The sequence below is a fragment of the Bactrocera dorsalis genome, unplaced genomic scaffold, assembly GCF_023373825.1.
Source record: "Bactrocera dorsalis isolate Fly_Bdor unplaced genomic scaffold, ASM2337382v1 BdCtg092, whole genome shotgun sequence".
Taxonomy (NCBI): Eukaryota; Metazoa; Arthropoda; class Insecta; order Diptera; family Tephritidae; genus Bactrocera; species Bactrocera dorsalis.
In genome coordinates, this window is record NW_026038143.1 from 38,195 (window position 1) to 53,891 (window position 15,697).

The 15,697-nt window shown below is 35.5% G+C and overlaps 4 protein-coding genes and 1 long non-coding RNA gene across 9 annotated transcripts; 3 read left to right on the plus strand and 2 right to left on the minus strand.

Moving 5' to 3' along the window:
* The first annotated feature begins 6 nt into the window (after positions 1-6).
* On the plus strand, positions 7-5,508 carry LOC105225834 (yemanuclein). 3 transcript variants are annotated; one of them, XM_011204477.4, is made up of 9 exons: positions 7-680; positions 871-1,283; positions 1,348-1,557; positions 1,625-2,366; positions 2,433-2,577; positions 2,644-2,880; positions 2,950-3,021; positions 3,082-4,252; positions 4,342-5,508. In XM_011204477.4, exons 2-9 carry the CDS (start codon positions 975-977, stop codon positions 4,411-4,413), a joined length of 2,958 nt encoding a protein of 985 aa, XP_011202779.2. In that variant the 5' UTR covers positions 7-680; positions 871-974; the 3' UTR covers positions 4,414-5,508. The 3 variants fall into 3 exon arrangements, with proteins under 3 accessions (XP_011202779.2, XP_011202780.2, XP_011202781.2); XM_011204478.4 differs by having other exon boundaries at positions 7-577; XM_011204479.4 differs by having other exon boundaries at positions 7-365.
* Positions 5,509-5,637: 129 nt separating this feature from the next.
* Positions 5,638-6,271, minus strand: LOC125780114 (uncharacterized). Its single transcript, XR_007423560.1, has 2 exons — positions 5,963-6,271; positions 5,638-5,860 (listed from the first exon to the last, which is right to left on the minus strand). It is a non-coding gene; the product is annotated as an uncharacterized LOC125780114 (long non-coding RNA).
* Positions 6,272-6,414: 143 nt separating this feature from the next.
* On the plus strand, positions 6,415-8,690 carry LOC105225833 (beclin 1-associated autophagy-related key regulator). The gene is made up of 4 exons (XM_011204475.4): positions 6,415-7,073; positions 7,139-7,918; positions 7,993-8,261; positions 8,318-8,690. Exons 1-4 carry the CDS (start codon positions 6,820-6,822, stop codon positions 8,488-8,490), a joined length of 1,476 nt encoding a protein of 491 aa, XP_011202777.1. The 5' UTR covers positions 6,415-6,819; the 3' UTR covers positions 8,491-8,690.
* A 445-nt stretch (positions 8,691-9,135) lies between these two features.
* Positions 9,136-13,505, minus strand: LOC105225832 (pyruvate dehydrogenase E1 component subunit beta, mitochondrial). 2 transcript variants are annotated; one of them, XM_011204473.4, is made up of 6 exons: positions 13,359-13,504; positions 13,065-13,299; positions 12,460-12,621; positions 10,125-10,536; positions 9,939-10,058; positions 9,136-9,869 (listed from the first exon to the last, which is right to left on the minus strand). In XM_011204473.4, the coding sequence occupies exons 2-6, from the start codon at positions 13,251-13,253 to the stop codon at positions 9,682-9,684; spliced, it is 1,071 nt and encodes a 356-aa protein (XP_011202775.1). In that variant the 5' UTR covers positions 13,254-13,299; positions 13,359-13,504; the 3' UTR covers positions 9,136-9,681. The 2 variants fall into 2 exon arrangements, with proteins under 2 accessions (XP_011202775.1, XP_011202776.2); XM_011204474.4 differs by lacking the exons at positions 9,136-9,869; positions 9,939-10,058; positions 10,125-10,536 and adding an exon at positions 10,591-11,260 and having other exon boundaries at positions 13,359-13,505.
* Positions 13,506-13,718: 213 nt separating this feature from the next.
* On the plus strand, positions 13,719-15,337 carry LOC105225831 (uridine diphosphate glucose pyrophosphatase NUDT14). Of its 2 annotated transcripts, none has more exons than XM_049461735.1 (4): positions 13,719-13,876; positions 14,041-14,312; positions 14,393-14,603; positions 14,662-15,337. In XM_049461735.1, exons 2-4 carry the CDS (start codon positions 14,120-14,122, stop codon positions 14,906-14,908), a joined length of 651 nt encoding a protein of 216 aa, XP_049317692.1. In that variant the 5' UTR covers positions 13,719-13,876; positions 14,041-14,119; the 3' UTR covers positions 14,909-15,337. The 2 variants fall into 2 exon arrangements, with proteins under 2 accessions (XP_049317692.1, XP_011202773.1); XM_011204471.4 differs by having other exon boundaries at positions 13,725-13,880.
* The last annotated feature ends 360 nt before the right edge of the window (positions 15,338-15,697 follow it).

Genomic DNA, 15,697 nt, shown 5'->3' on the forward strand with positions numbered 1-15,697 from the left:
GCAATTATTTTGATTAAATTGTTTACAATCATTTGAATATATAAGATCACTTATTTAGAACGATTTGTTTAAATAATTTTGTCTTTAATTTTTTATTAGTTTAATTATCAATATTGTTTTATTGAAAACAATATTTGGCTTTAACTGCATATATTCATAGCGCTTCTTTTAATGACAATATTTGATACTTTCGGAAAAGAGTTGCGTTTACCTTTTTCAAAGAGTAGTATTTTATATTTCACATTTTACCAAATCAACCGCGAAATGGAATAAGGAGAATGAAAGACTTTTGTGGATGCTCCAAAATAACAAAATGCAAAAATTGAACTGATTGAAAAATTAGCAAATTTGCATAATTACAAACTGTGAGTGCCAAATAATCTGCACTTTAATGAAAATAAATGGTTTTGTTATTAAATAAAGTTGGAGAAGAGAGTGTTCAGAAAGTTACAAAGTGTGTAAAATTTTAGTCACGTCGTCGGCCTGGAGCTGCATGCAGCAGATATGTAAAAAGTATTTGCGGTAGCAGAAGCCTAAGCAGCGCCTGAAGCAGCAGCACAGTGTAGTATTGTATATTGTATGTGATATGTGGAGTAGTGTTAATTGAAGCAAGGGAACAAATAGATGAGAGAAGGTGGTGCGTGTGCTTGAGTGCGTTTACTCTTGCAATAAATGTAGTGGTAAAGCGAATAAAAGACAATTGCGCCAATGGCATAAAGAAAAGGAAAATAGTTGCATTGAAAGAAGAGAAAACACAATTTTTAAACATATTAAACAAAAAACATTTTGTTCAACGAATTAACTAATTTTTATAAATATATTCTGTGAATTGAGAGAGTAATACAATTTTAACATTTTCCATGTACACAGGCAATGAAAAGTCACGTTGCCAGGTTTATTAATGTTGCTCACCATACTTTGGAAACTTTATAACTTTACAAATCTCAGTTGAAATAAAATAATAATCGGTGGAAATGTCTGAAATGAAGAGAGTTTCATTTACAACTGTAAGTAGTACAACTTCAGTATCCAACTTCGGAGCTGGGGGCAGCGCTGTTACCGGTGTTATAGGAACAATAAGCGGCAGTTCTTTATCAACGACTACTTCTCGTTTCGGTGTTGATTTTCTCTCTGGTCAACCAAATCAAGATGGGATAAGCACCACGGATGCCATCTCTGATCGTAAAACTAATAAATCTATGCGGCTTACAATTGAATTGTTTCCCACAGATTCTTGCAAGTATCCCGAATTCAATTATTCCAGACTATTGCATTTAGAAAAGGTAAATATCAATTTTCGAGTTAAACGATTTCAAAAAAATTATACCTATGTATTCAATTATGTAGAAAAAGCAGAAAAAACTGAAACAAAAAACCAATGGTTTCACTGATCCGTTCAACGACAATGACGATGATGTTGCCAGAATTGCGCGGGAATTAGAAAAGAAATACGGTAGTGCGTACAGTAGCGGCCGCGGTCGTAGCAAAAAAGATGACCTCTGCGATATTGGCTTAGGATACGATGAATCTGATTCTTTTATAGATAACACAGAAGCAGTATGTGCCAATCATTTTATCATTAACCAATTATATTTAGTAATTAATTTTGAATTATATTTCACAGTACGATGAAATTATTCCCGAAGAAATGGAAACAATTGAAGGTGGCTTCTACATCAATTGTGGCCCTTTGGAATTCCAAAAACTTCACACTGAATCGACGACTACGAAAACGGATGAAATTATAAAAATGCCTAATCGACCGAGAAAGCGCGTCATATCCTCATCTTCTTCGGATAGCTCGTCCAGCAGCGATGAAGATGTTGAAGAAGATGTCGATTCAGATGGTGAAGTGTCCAGTGCTGACACAGTAAAGGGCAACAAAAATGGTAGTGCCATATCGCATCCTGAGGAAAAACGTCCCCGCGCCAATTCAAATGCTAATCCGACAAAAAAACCAAAGACCAGCCCGGAGACTAATACTAAGAAGGGGAAAAATGTCAAACATTCTGGAATCGGTAGTTCGTCTACGTCGAATTCACCCAAACCGTCGTCGGTGGGTTCTGATTCCGAAAAAGAGCGCGGCCGGCAAAAAGTTGTAAAGACAACAACAATCAAGGACATGCTCAAAGCAAAACGTGACAATTTCCTTAAAATGCAAGAAGGCGGAAATGGTAGTCGACAAAGCGGCAACTCTGAAGCAAAAGCAATTAACGGCGAATTAAAAGGATCTGCTAGTAAGTCATCCGATGAAGACGATTCTTCAACTAGTGGCGAATCGGACGAATCCAGTGATGACAGTGACTCCCACGATAGTGAACCACAAGAGAAGAAAGTGAAAAATAGCATTGGAGAAAGCACAGAAAGTATGTTACAAATTAAATAACCAAACTAATTTCCTTTGAAATAATCACAATGTACATACATTTTAGAGTTGCGCACCAGCGATACTAAGCTTCCAGACATCGAAGCTGAAATAATTGCGGATGTTCAACAGTTTAAGGAAATCGTAAAAATGAAGAATATGACTGGGAAGCGTTTCCAGTTTGACGACTCGCTAGTCGAAGTCTTTTTAAAGTAAGTTCAAACCGAGTATATGCATAATGTAGTAAAACTAGTTTTATATGTGTAAATTGTATTTAGAATCGATGAGGCATTGTTATGCATCGAAAAGAATCATAGAAACATGGTTTTTGCACACTTGGAGTATCATCTCGTTCTGCCTAAATACTTCTTCTTGCGCAAAGCGAAACAGCTGCGTATTAAGGAAGAAAAAATGAAAAGCAAAAGAGCCCTTTGTAAGTTACGTAAGGCCATTATTGAAGCAATGCCCGGCGTTATTGCGAATTTCGAAGCAGAAATACGAAAACAAGCTGAAATGTAAGAAAAATATAATATCCTTTCTATCAATCTTGAACGATCTTATATAACAGTTAAATCATATTTCAGGGCCACTAATACGAATGCTGAGCATCCACCAAAATTGCCAAAAAAGAAATTCCCATGGAATACCAATTTACGGTAAGCTTAGAAATCCTTTCCAAAAATCAATAATACTCAATTAATATTATGGTATTCTAGAAACTTACTCTACGACGTTTATCAAGTACGTTGGACTTCATATCCAGTGCTGGGCACACGAAAGGAGACTCTTGAGGATTTCATCAATGTATTTTTCCGAGAAAAGGTCGTGGAACTGTGGCCAAAAGATTGGATGCGTCTCGAAGAACTCCAACGAGAGATTGAAAAACGCAAAACGGCAGCGAAAAAGGCAAAAGAGAAAAAGAAAGAAAAAGAGAACGGTAGCAATTCCAATTCGGGAAGCTCCACAGTGGCAAATATCACTGCTGGTTCGGGTGCTTCCAGCGGTGGTACACAAAATGCGCCAGCTACTAACGCATATATGAAACAGTTTGAGGAATTCGCTACGGGCAGCCGAAGCTCATTCGCGAACTCCGACACTGAATCTGTAGCAAGTAGTAGCGCCTCGAATAGTCTAAAACGCAAGAATGGTGGAAAAGGTGCTACCAAGGCAGCAAAACAGCAAACACAAAGTAATATATCCAGTACCAGCAGCACTTATGATAACAACAAAAAACCACAATTGCCACAGCAGCCACCCTCCTTTACTCCTGCTACAACAAATTTAGAATTTGGTATGCAAAACGTTTTGAACAGCAATACCGCCATCACCTCAGCTAAAGCATCTAGCGCCATTCTACCACCGTTACCGATCCCAACCAGCGTCAATCCATCGACAACTATGCCATCTCAATCTAAACATTCCAAATCTGGGGAGACAAACGTACAAGTTATAGATTTAGATAACTACCGTTGTCCCAGCGATATATTGTTGACGTCACAACATATATTGCGGCCGGGCAATAGTAACACTACAACAACGGCAATGCCCAACACAAAAACTGCCTTAGTGCTAAATGCACCAAATCGACGGGAGAGCAGTAGTGAATCGGATGGCGTGGAGATCGTTAGTATCTACCCCGCTACCGTTAGGGCACAGGTGGGCCCATCACAAAAACAGCGATACAAGAAAAATGCAGCTTCAAACTACTCAGTGGACAACATGAAAGTGAATGTATTCCAATCCGGTTCGTCCACCATAACAAACAATAATAATAATAGTAACACGAACAACAATAATAGTCAAGTCATCAAGAGTAAACAAATAGAGTCATTGGGCGGAGTTTCAAATTTTGAAAAGCAAGCTGTTCGAACATTTAAGGATCTCGGGGTAAGGCTATAATTTTATATAAAAATACATGATTTTCTTTAAATTATAACCGTTATTTATTTATTAACTCTGAAATTGTAATGTTTTAGGATTTGCAAAAACAAAAGACTAATCTAACATCATCACAAAATGGGTCGAAAAAAGATCACTGCGCTCAATGACCCGCAGTAGTATTTGATGTGGCCGATTTAAGCAATATTTCGGCAGCAGCGCTTTCGTGCTTCGCGCAAGCGCAGTCTGTAGCGAGCGAGGGGTTCTTAACGACTAACACTGTAACTGGTGTGACTATGGGCAAACACCCATTTGGCGCTTTGCCACCACTGCCATTATTTTTACCAACACATATGGAAGTTCCACAACTACCACCACCACCACCGTCGTCTGCCTCGGCAAATGTACCAGTAGCGTTGATACAACCGCCTTTACCGACAACTGCAACATCTTCGCCGTCGTCATCAACGCTACCACCAACAAGCCAACAATCAACAGATTCGCAGCAAATACAGTCGCGAATTAGATTTTAGTATTTACATAAATGCAACTAAAGTAGAGCAACAACATAAAATACAAACAACTAACATCTTTTAGACGAAAAATTGTTTTGCTATCTTTGAAAAAGCGCATTTGCACAATACTTACTTACATGTGTAGGTATGCGGACGTCAATTGAGCAGATTGCGACATTAAATTGGAGCATGTGTAATATTTTGTAATTCAAATAGCGATTGTAATCAGCACACATGTATCTTCAGCCAACAATTATCTATTCGTTAGGTCTCCTTTTAAACGGCAGTTCGATGATCACTTAATTTATTTATATCATTAGTTACGGTTTTTTGCAATTATAAGACAATATGCAAAGAATCCATTCTACATACATACAAACGTATACATAGCATTTAAGCATGCGTTTTTTGCTATTTTTAAGTTAAATTTAATCTAATCAACTAGTTTGTGCTAATTGTGTTAAATTCGGTTGCCCTATTTTGCATTTGTACTAGTTTTTCATTGCCCCTATTATTTTCGCATTTTCAAATTATATTATAGTTGTAATAAATTATTTGGGCAGCGATTATTAAAGAAAAAATTTTCTACCATAAATTATGCAGCAAAAATTGTGGAGAAATATTCTTTTCTACTTGTAATGTCTACATTATGGATCCAAAGGGTCCAATCTAGTACATGGATCATTCGATTTGATTTTAACGACTGCAAAAAGTTTAATTACTGAATAAAAGAGAATTATATAAAAAAAAATGTTTTTGTATTTTTTAATTTATTGGAAGTTATACATACATACATATTTCTGTATATCCTATCATATTAAGCGATTTTCTGTATATTACCCTACAGCCACTTTCTTTGGAAAACAAAACAAAACTCAATTACATGTGCTAAATATATTTAATATGTGCAATGATTTATCTGAATAAATTGGAAAAACAAATTTTAATACAAGTTTACATAAATTTATTGACAAACATCCATGACCATGTCTAAAAATGGGTAATTCCAAGCCGTTTGAATATTCATAAGTATGCACAAATATATGTACGTTTTCGCATTTGTTTTTATGCCTTCGCCTTCTTTTTTTTCACGGGTTGTGTCCTGTAATTGAAAATATATATAATCCTTATTTAGTGATTTTAAGTGACAAATGTTCTATTATCTTAATAGGTCTGCACAGTGTTTGAAATAATGTACATATACCAAATTATTAAGAGTAAAAGTATTGCTGTCCAAAAAGTAAACAGTTGCATTAAATTTTATACCAGCAAATCAATTTCGTTTCACAAAAAATCTTGCGCCACCCTGTAGATACGTGCTTATAACAACGAAAAGCACCCTCTGGGTTGTACTATCATATGGCATTTTTACCAGCTGATAATACATGTAAACACAAATAATACATAACTGTGCTGTCCACTATAAAGGTCATAACTTAATTTGCCTTAGTTTTGAATTTTCCGCTTAAGAAAGGCCTCACTATGAATAAATATCTTAGAGTATGGTATTAATGTTAAGTAAAGCGAATTTACATTTTGTTGTTTTAGCTTTTATTACAAAAAAATTAAAGTGTTCAGACTTCGATTTAGTAAGTAAGCCATGTATGTATATCAAAAACCATATGTCAAAAAGTTTGACACCATCATGTAGGTACAAAGAAAACTATGCGTTTGTCCTGTAGCGATCACTTCTTAAACAACCTCTCTACCTGAAACTTGTCATTTGATTTCGCAACTCGAAAACAGACAGGCGACTGCTTAACAATTTGTGAATCTGCAACCCTGACTGTCAACTGCAATATTTGTGAAAAAAAGACAACAAAATTTTAGTTATCAAGCCATTGAATATAAACTGTAAATACTTTGTTCAATAAAAACTTTAGAGTAGCGTTTAAGCAATAGGAATAGTAATTCAAAGTGTTGCAGCATATTCTGTAATAATATGGCAAATGCGTTAAAACAGATATACTATTACCTGTTGTGTTGAAAGAGAAAAGGAACTGTGACGCAGCGCAAAGGTAGCTGGTAGTGTTAGTTGGGGTTTTTGTGGACGACTATGTTATGGCATCTATGTCCAGAACGTCGTCCGATGAAAGCATCAACGCACCTAATTTGAGATTTCACGTGTCTAGTTCAAGTGAGGATGTTTACAGGGATTCTGCCAGTCGCACAAACCCAGAAGACATACTGGGTTTAAGGTATCGGTGCCCACTGTGCACCAAATCACAGCACCAGCATAATTTCCACTGCTGTTCATGTGTTCGCAATGGCAATATTGTTCACAGTAATGTTGCTGGTTGTACCCAAAAGGAGAAGTGAGTTTTGAAATATTTAACCTATACTTGTAAATATATACCATTATTGATTGTATTCCATATAGTTTATTCGAGAAACAGCAAAAATATATTAAAACAAAAGGTGGTCTCAAGGATTTGAATAATCGCTATGAAAAGTATATGCGAGAGCAACGTTCCAGCGAAAACTTGCAATGTGAGATTAAGCAGAAGAAAAAAAGGATTCAACTGCTTAATAGATTAGTATCAGAGAAGCAAATGTTTTTGACGAAACGAAAAGAGCAAAGGGATCTGTTGTCTAAAGTAAATTTCGACAAGCGTAAACAGTTGCCTAATTATCCCATAAAGGTAAAAGCTTTAGGTGACTACGTCTTCGATAGATACGAGAAGATCAACAAATTGCGGGAACGGTATACTGGTCTATTGGATAAGGTACAGCAAGTAACACGACACGATATAAATGAACTTGTTAAATACGTATTTCCGATTTCGGAAGTTGTGTTGAAAAATGAAAAGCGCTTTAATACCGTGGTCACTGGAAAAAATGATTGCGAAACTATGGAGCAATTGGCAGATGCCAAGAATACTTCCTATATACGCGGTAAATGGGTATTTCACGGTAGTGGAATAAGCGAGATGCAATATCTTATTGTAGCGCCTTCACTGCCCGCTAATGGCGATTACACAGCTTATTTAGATTGGTTATCCGATAACAAGGACGATGTACCGAAGAATGAAGGCAATCAAGTTGCACCGAGTCGCACCAGCGCATTCCGCATTATTGGCGCACTTACATACACAACGCAACTGACAGAACTCCTGAGTTTCTACCTGAATGTGCGATTGCCATTTAAAGTGTCGTATGGGTAAGAGAAATCACAACTTTCAGAAATGTACATATTCTAAACATATGCTTATTATATGTATATGTAAATTACAGTGACTTTTGCCGTAAACTCAACGAAGAGCAATTTTTGCGCAAAGTATCGCGTTTAAATTCAAATATCATGTACCTCGCTTATACACAACAGGTGCAATTACGAAACCTGAATGAAAATCACACATTGGAAAACGTTTTGGCCATTTTGGATGTAGAAAAGAGCAATTTAGGGCGCCATGGATTCTATGAAATATCGAATGCACCTTTAATGAAATCGGTGGATTCTTTGCTTAAGGGTATTGAAACGGCGACTGAATCAGAATCGGAAGGTGAGATTGACACAATTTTTATGTTTGAAATACACTCATTATAAAACGTTTTGCAGATGAAAATTCTATACGCTCGGGTTGGGAGGCAGTACCGAATTTCCCAAATGAGCAAGATATTGATGATTCGGATTTAGTCAGGAATGTCGCTGCACAACAATCAAGCCTTGCGGGGGGCTTAATAACTTCTGCAGCAAATCGAATAACCGAAATATTTGGATGGCGCAGATAGGACTTAAATGGTTTTTAGGGTTAATCATGTATACTTTTTAATAACAAAGGAAAAAAATTAACCTTAATTACGAACATGGATACGAAAAGGTATCCAGATATATTTTTGTCTTTGCATACACGTACCTACACTCCTACAACACTTACATATATACATGACTAAAGCTAAATATAATTGATGAAAATTTATGTACCAAACAAGTTTATTACTCATTTTGTTTGCAAATATAGAAAATATGTAAATAGAGTACAGCAGTCGCTGTAGCTGAGCCATCCTTAGCCATTGTTAGGTTAGGTTGTCTATAGAGGCGGGCAGCTAGACTGTTCGCACGAGAGTCGGGTCTAAGTAACCGGAACAGAACTAGACTTTTATCCGACGAAGGATAAAACCACCATCGCTCCAAACTACTTCAGAAATGTTTTCTGTCGTTACTACAACAACGACGGATATGACTAAATCGACTCGGTTCGTCACGTTGATCATTTATATATACATATAAAAGGTTCTTGCATGTTAGAAACATCACCCTATTTAGTGCATAAATTCCGCGTCCTGACATCACGCTGACTGATTACTATGTTTTAGTGACGCGTTCTAAGTCACCTTATCATAATATTGTCCACAGTTTAACGAAAAAAATCCTAATTTAGTATTCATAATAGGTTTTATTTGAAATTCGATTTGCTGACCTTTTACCTTATGAGAATCGATAATTGCTTTAATTTTTGTTTTTAACTAAAAATTGTTTTATTAATAATCACAAATTACGTGCGTGCTCACCCACGTACTTTGCTCATACTTTAAATGTATACATATGGCAGGTATATAGCACAACGTTGTTTGTTAATGGATTAGCCTCCCAATGAAGTGTGCCTACCAATTAATGAAATATGCTTTCAATTTGAGACAAATCGCCGAGTTCCAAATTTTCTGAATATTTAATATGCAACTACTCTGAGCAGCTTCAATTTAACTGAGCGGTAAAAATATGCAATAAAAGACTTTTGACTTATTATAATGCTATCAAGTGTTAGTGTAATGTGTTGTGGTTTTACGCGAAACTGTGAATTTGCGGCGGCTCATCAAAATATCAGCATGTCTTTTCATTAGAAACAAATAAGTTGTGGGTGATGTTGTTTGTGAATGATCGTTCGATCTGTCTAATTGAATTGTTCTAAAGTGAGTCATTTTCTACTTTTTGGGTCCAATAATTTTGGTGACAGCTTCCACGACGTTTTGCGCTTGTGGCAAGGCATTTGCTTCCAACGTCTTTGCATAAGGCATAGGCACATCAACGCCGCACACACGCCACACGGGTGCATCTAAGTGGAAGAAGGTTTCGTCCTCCATTATGCGGGCACAAATTTCGGCGCCAACGCCTAAACACAAATTTAAAGTTTTAGTTTGAGCAATTTTTATATTTATTTGTTATATTTCCAATATTTTACCATGTTGTGGCCAGCCTTGTTCCACTGTCACAAGATGATGTGTCTTCTTGACGGACTTGCAAATCGTGTCCATATCTAATGGACGGATTGAACGCAAGTTGATAACCTCAGCTTCAATACCTGAAAAAAAAATCAAATAAAAAACAAATACAACGAAGTAATAAATTATAACTCAAATCTACTCACCCTTTTTAGCCAGTTCGGCAGCAGCGGCTAATGTGGTTTCAACAGCTCTTGAGTGCGCCACCAAGGTTATATGATTGCCAGGCTTCATAATTTTAGCCTTACCAATAGGCAACACAAAGTCTTTGTCCAATACCTTATCCTCCACTGGGTAAGCAACACCGTACAGCATTTCATTTTCTAGGAAAACCACTGGATCAGGATCGCGAATGGCAGCTTTAAGTAAGCCACGTGCATCCTCACTGTCGTAAGGTGATATAACCTTCAAACCGGGACAGTGTGCGTACCAGGCAGCAAAACATTGGGAATGTTGAGCTGCCACACCAGCAGCAGCACCGTTAGGACCACGAAAAACTATCGGCACGTTGACCATACCGGCAGACATGTAAAATGTTTTTGCTGCGGAGTTTATTACCTTTGTTTGAGAAGAAAGTGTTTTTGAAATTCAAATGAAAACCAACGCACAATATGTCATGCACGATGATGTTTGTGTTATTTCAAATTTATTTGTACATAATACCAATGAAATACCAACACTTCTCTCAAATACAAATTCATTAACCCTAATTATTTATGAACAATTTTCATTTAATGCCTAACTTCTCTTTGATGATAAACGCAGGCAAGCGACGTCCCTTCCAGTAGCGCGGTAATGGATTCTCGTTTGCCTTGCGCAGTTGCTCCTCGACGTACTGTTCGGCGTTAAATGCTTCACCGGCTTTGACTTGAGCTATTAACTTGGCTTGGAATGCCTTCTCTTTACGCATCTCACGGCGTTGACGCACCTTGGCCCATTCAAATTTCATCTTACGACGCAATTTCTTCAACTTGTGTTTCTTCATTTTACGGCGACGTATTACAATGAGACGTGCCGCTTCCATTTTGCCGTTGTTAATGGCCGGCGCTTGAATTTCGTGCATCGTTGTAGGTTCATCAAGTATATCGTTGATTTCATTCAACCATTTCTGACGTGGGCTTTCGATAATTTCATGACGACTAGGCAAATCACCTATCGAAGTTGGTTTCTTTGGCTGCAGCATGGAAGCATGACTAATATGGTAAGGACGAAAGTCTTTGCTGTTGTAGGCTTTTAAACTGTTTAATGAGCCAGAGTGTGTTTGGTTTGACATTAAGTTCACCTGTGCATAATTGGATAACATGGGTTAATTAGATATTAAGAATTCTTTAAATTTTTTCTTTAGTTTTAATATAACTTGAATGCGATTTAAGAGTACGGTTATATCTTAACCCATATTATCCGATTACAAAAATTGTTCATAGAAATTTAAAAAAATTGAAATATGAAAGTGTTGGTATTTCACGGCGAAAGTAATGACTAATGAGGATGATAAATGTATGAGATAAATAAAAAGAGCTTATGTATGATTAAAAGGTGAGAGATAGCGTTAAATTATTTTGCAAGTATTACTCTAATATTCTTTCAATAAAATCGTAAATTGCCTTTGTCATTAATTAACCTAGACAGATCCAGTGAACATAAAAAACTTGTATAAGGGGATGTTTTGACTTTGAGCTGACTTATCTCCTAAACTATTTAAGGTTTTGAGTTGCATCCAAAAGTAAGAGAAAGGCTGTTTTAAAAATGTTCAGCATGATTTATGACAGTTACTGTGTTACATTCGAGCGTGGTTTCTCTTACAGGTAAAATTTTTAATCCATAATGCCAAAAAAACCTTTTTGGTTTTCTCATGAATTTCTTGAAATAATTCAAAGATAAGTCACTTAACAGTCAAAACATCTTTCTGTATTTTTTTATTGTTGTTTGCACAAATTTATTCCAGATAATATGAGTTAATATGAATAATTGGTTATTTGTCCTTTAAAACTTATTCGATATAATTAAGCAATTTTCATCATTACACATTTCAGATTATGCTATGCCTTACTGTTATTTTTCGAAATGTGTATAACAATAATATATGGACACTTTTGTGTCTTGTGTTTCCAATTTATTAAGAGATGTACCACCGTGCAGATTTAAGCTGCCCTCGAACAGCAAATAATTAAATTGGTTACCAAGCAAAAAATTTTTCATAAATTTGTTTAAAATTAAAATAATTGGAGATTTAAAATAATTTTGTGAATGTAAAGAGACGGGAATAATGCCATAACCCCAATAATACATCAATTGTATATTTTAAATTAATAAGGAGTAAATTCCTTTAAATAGCTTTACGATAATTTCATATTAGAACGGTACTAGGTCATTTATGGCATAAATGAATGTATCTCAAATGTAAAAAACACAATTTTATAAGAATTCGCATTCATATTACTTCATGAAACAAAATTATTATCTATCTAGTTCAATACTTACATGATCAATAGCTTGCATGGAAAAGTTAAAGGTCATGAATTCGCAAATTGGTCGTAATCCAGCCATAGCAGCTCCTACAGCAATACCGGCAAAACCCATTTCTGTAATAGGTGTGTCTACTACGCGGTGATCACCATATTTCTTCCAAAGGCCTCGAGACACCTGTGGCGGGAAAATAAACAAATTAGCATCTAACCAAAAATCTATGATTAAAAAAAGTATAGCAGGTGTAAACAATACTGATGCTGCTTGCACAATTGATGCTGCTTATCAGTTGATATGTAGTTAATATACGTCGCTTTGGCACGCTGCTAACAGATAAGAACGCATGATTTTTTTTAATGTCTAAACGACAGTCGTTGTATGACCTTCCGTTGTGTCTTAAAATTGTCTTAATAGTAATGTATAAGTATAGCTTACATAGTTTTGAAACTAATGACTTTAATTCTTACGTATGCTGTTCACTGCGCGTGCTCTTATCGACAACTATCCATAAATTTGTCAGCTGTCTTGTTCACTATACACATTTATAACTTATACGCTTTACGTAATCATGCAGATGTTGACCACGTCGATTCGGATGAAGGCATAAACTTATGATTTACCTTATAAGCACCATCGTATTGAGCCACCTCTTCACCCATTAGAAATACACGGTCGTCGCGTGCCATCTCTTCATCCAAGGCGGTGTTTAAAGCTTCACGTACGGTAATCTGCTTCGCCGCAAGGGTTTTGGGTGACGTTGAGAAAGCACGGCGTGCAACGTTCGAAAATATCACTTTTACAGGCTGCATTTTCGAAAATTTTTCGTTTTTTCTTTTATTTCACTTGGTCGTTGTCCTGCAAAAAATTACAGATCAGTTTAATCACAAGTTGTATAATTATTCCTTAAAAATTACAATTTTTAGCGTGCACAGAATAGTTAACGTAATGCCTGACGGCAGTAGAGAAAAACTTCTGACAATTGGCAAAGAAAATGTAAAAGCAAAATGAAAATAGTTTCAAATAGAAACGTCAAATGTCAACCTTGACACTGCTTCATTGCCATATGCAATCAATTGCTGCTCTTGTTCTAAATTTTTTTAACATTTAATAAAGATTTACAATATATATGATTAAATGCAAGTTTTATTAATATTCCATTTTATATGCATTATTTACATATCTAAATTATTTGTAATATTTGAGACAAAACTTTTAATATTTCAAACCGAAGTTTTTCTTAGTGTAATCAGCTGACTGTTTGACAAACCCGGTGTTTGTATTCAAAAAAGCAAAACGAGATAAACTATTCGAATAGTTTTTATGTAACATTGACTTAAATTAAGGCAAGCTTTAAATTGGTTGTACGGTGCTAATAGTTCAAACGACACGTTTTGGGGTCTCTCGGTCTGTAACATTTTTACGCGTTCGTTTCGTAGGTAAATAATTTACATCAACATTCTTGCTTTATATGCAGAAAATTCATACATCTCATATTAAAAGCAAAAACATTTGAAAGAAAAGTGGAGTCTAAATTCTTATCAAAGTTCAAACGTTTGTTTTACTCTTATCTCAATTTTTTTCTCTATTTTTACTTAGTATACCGAGAGCGGAGTGTGTTTCTTTAAAAATTCGGTTTCAAGTTATTTTGCGTGGGCTCAATAGTTTTTTGGATAAAATGGAAAACATAACAAAAATGTGGATGGGCCCACTGCCAGCGGATTCACCTTACGTGAAACCATTTAGACTATACTATGTACAGAATGGAGTCGAAAAGAATTGGGATTTATTAAAAGTTCATGATAGTGTTGCTGTAATTTTGTTTAACACGACACGACGAGTTCTCATTTTCGTTCGTCAATTTCGACCAGGTTTGTAGTACTTTTGATTTTGCAAAAATAATTTTTTAAGTGAAATAGTACAGTGAATTTCTGTATATTCTGTTCTTAAGCTGTCTTCCATAGCGTCGTTACCTCAAGCGGAAGTGATTTTGGTGAAGTAGATTTACAGAAATTTCCTCCGAAAATCGGAGTCACATTGGAACTGTGTGCAGGTATTGTAGATAAAAACAAGAGTTGGAGTGAGATAGCTCGGGAAGAGGTACTAGAGGAGTGCGGTTATGACGTGGCTGTTGAACGTATTGAGGAAGTGATGACCTACAGGTAGTTGTGACAGTTTATTTAGAATTTTCGAACTTATTTATAAATTTAAATATGGTAGGTCGGGAGTAGGCTCTTCTGGCGCATTACAGGTGCTGTATTATTGCGAAGTTACGGATGATGATCGGGCTACTAAAGGTGGTGGTGTTGATGATGAAATGATTGATGTGGTTGAGTATACAATTGAGGAATCTAGAGAGTTGATGAAACAAGGGTCAAAGATAAATAGTCCACCCAGTTGTCTCTTAGGTATCAGTTGGTTTTTAATGAATAAAGCACCAAAGCTTGTATGCCCTAGTAAATATTGAATTGAAGCGTAGAATGAGATTGAAACACAACAATCAAAAGATGCAAAACATTAATTCTGCCGGATTTTATAGAATTTGCTAAATTCCACAAAATATATTATAATTAAATACAACTTATGTATATACAGATATAAATTAAATTGTATATTTAATTCAGTCATTTGAAGGCTATTATGAATAAAAAAAATCAAAAAGACATTATACACTATTGGGTTCTTTAAGAACCCGATTCCGGAATAACAAACCGGAATTGATATCTCACAAAATTATTATTATGCTACATATGTATGTGTTTTAAAAATTATTTGTTTAATTATTTTGGTATAATTCCTCTGTTCTATGTATAAGGTTCCTTTGTCATCTAAAGATTATGGGCTGTTCAGTAAATATAATTAAAATCCAAATAAATAATTATAAATTGTACAGAAAGTTATTAAGTTATTTAACAAAGTCTAATTTTGAGAAAGTTTGTTTTTTATTTATGTGCACATCTTTTTTGAATATCAGTGGAATCAGTTCAATTAGATGGTGATATTGCTAAATTTTAAGGAAAGTGCTAAAACAGAAAATTCCACATTTTTTAAAAACAAACAAGATCTTTTGTATCAGTGAGCTTTTAGAAGCAATTGGAAGAGGAATTATTAAAAATTCAAAGCATTGAATCGTTGAAAACTATAATTATTTGTTAAATACTAAAATCTCTAGCCGACAGCAGCTGGGGAAAAGACACTGATATGGTCGCATCGAACGAAGAAACTGCAGACGTGCCAGAACACTGCACTCTTTACT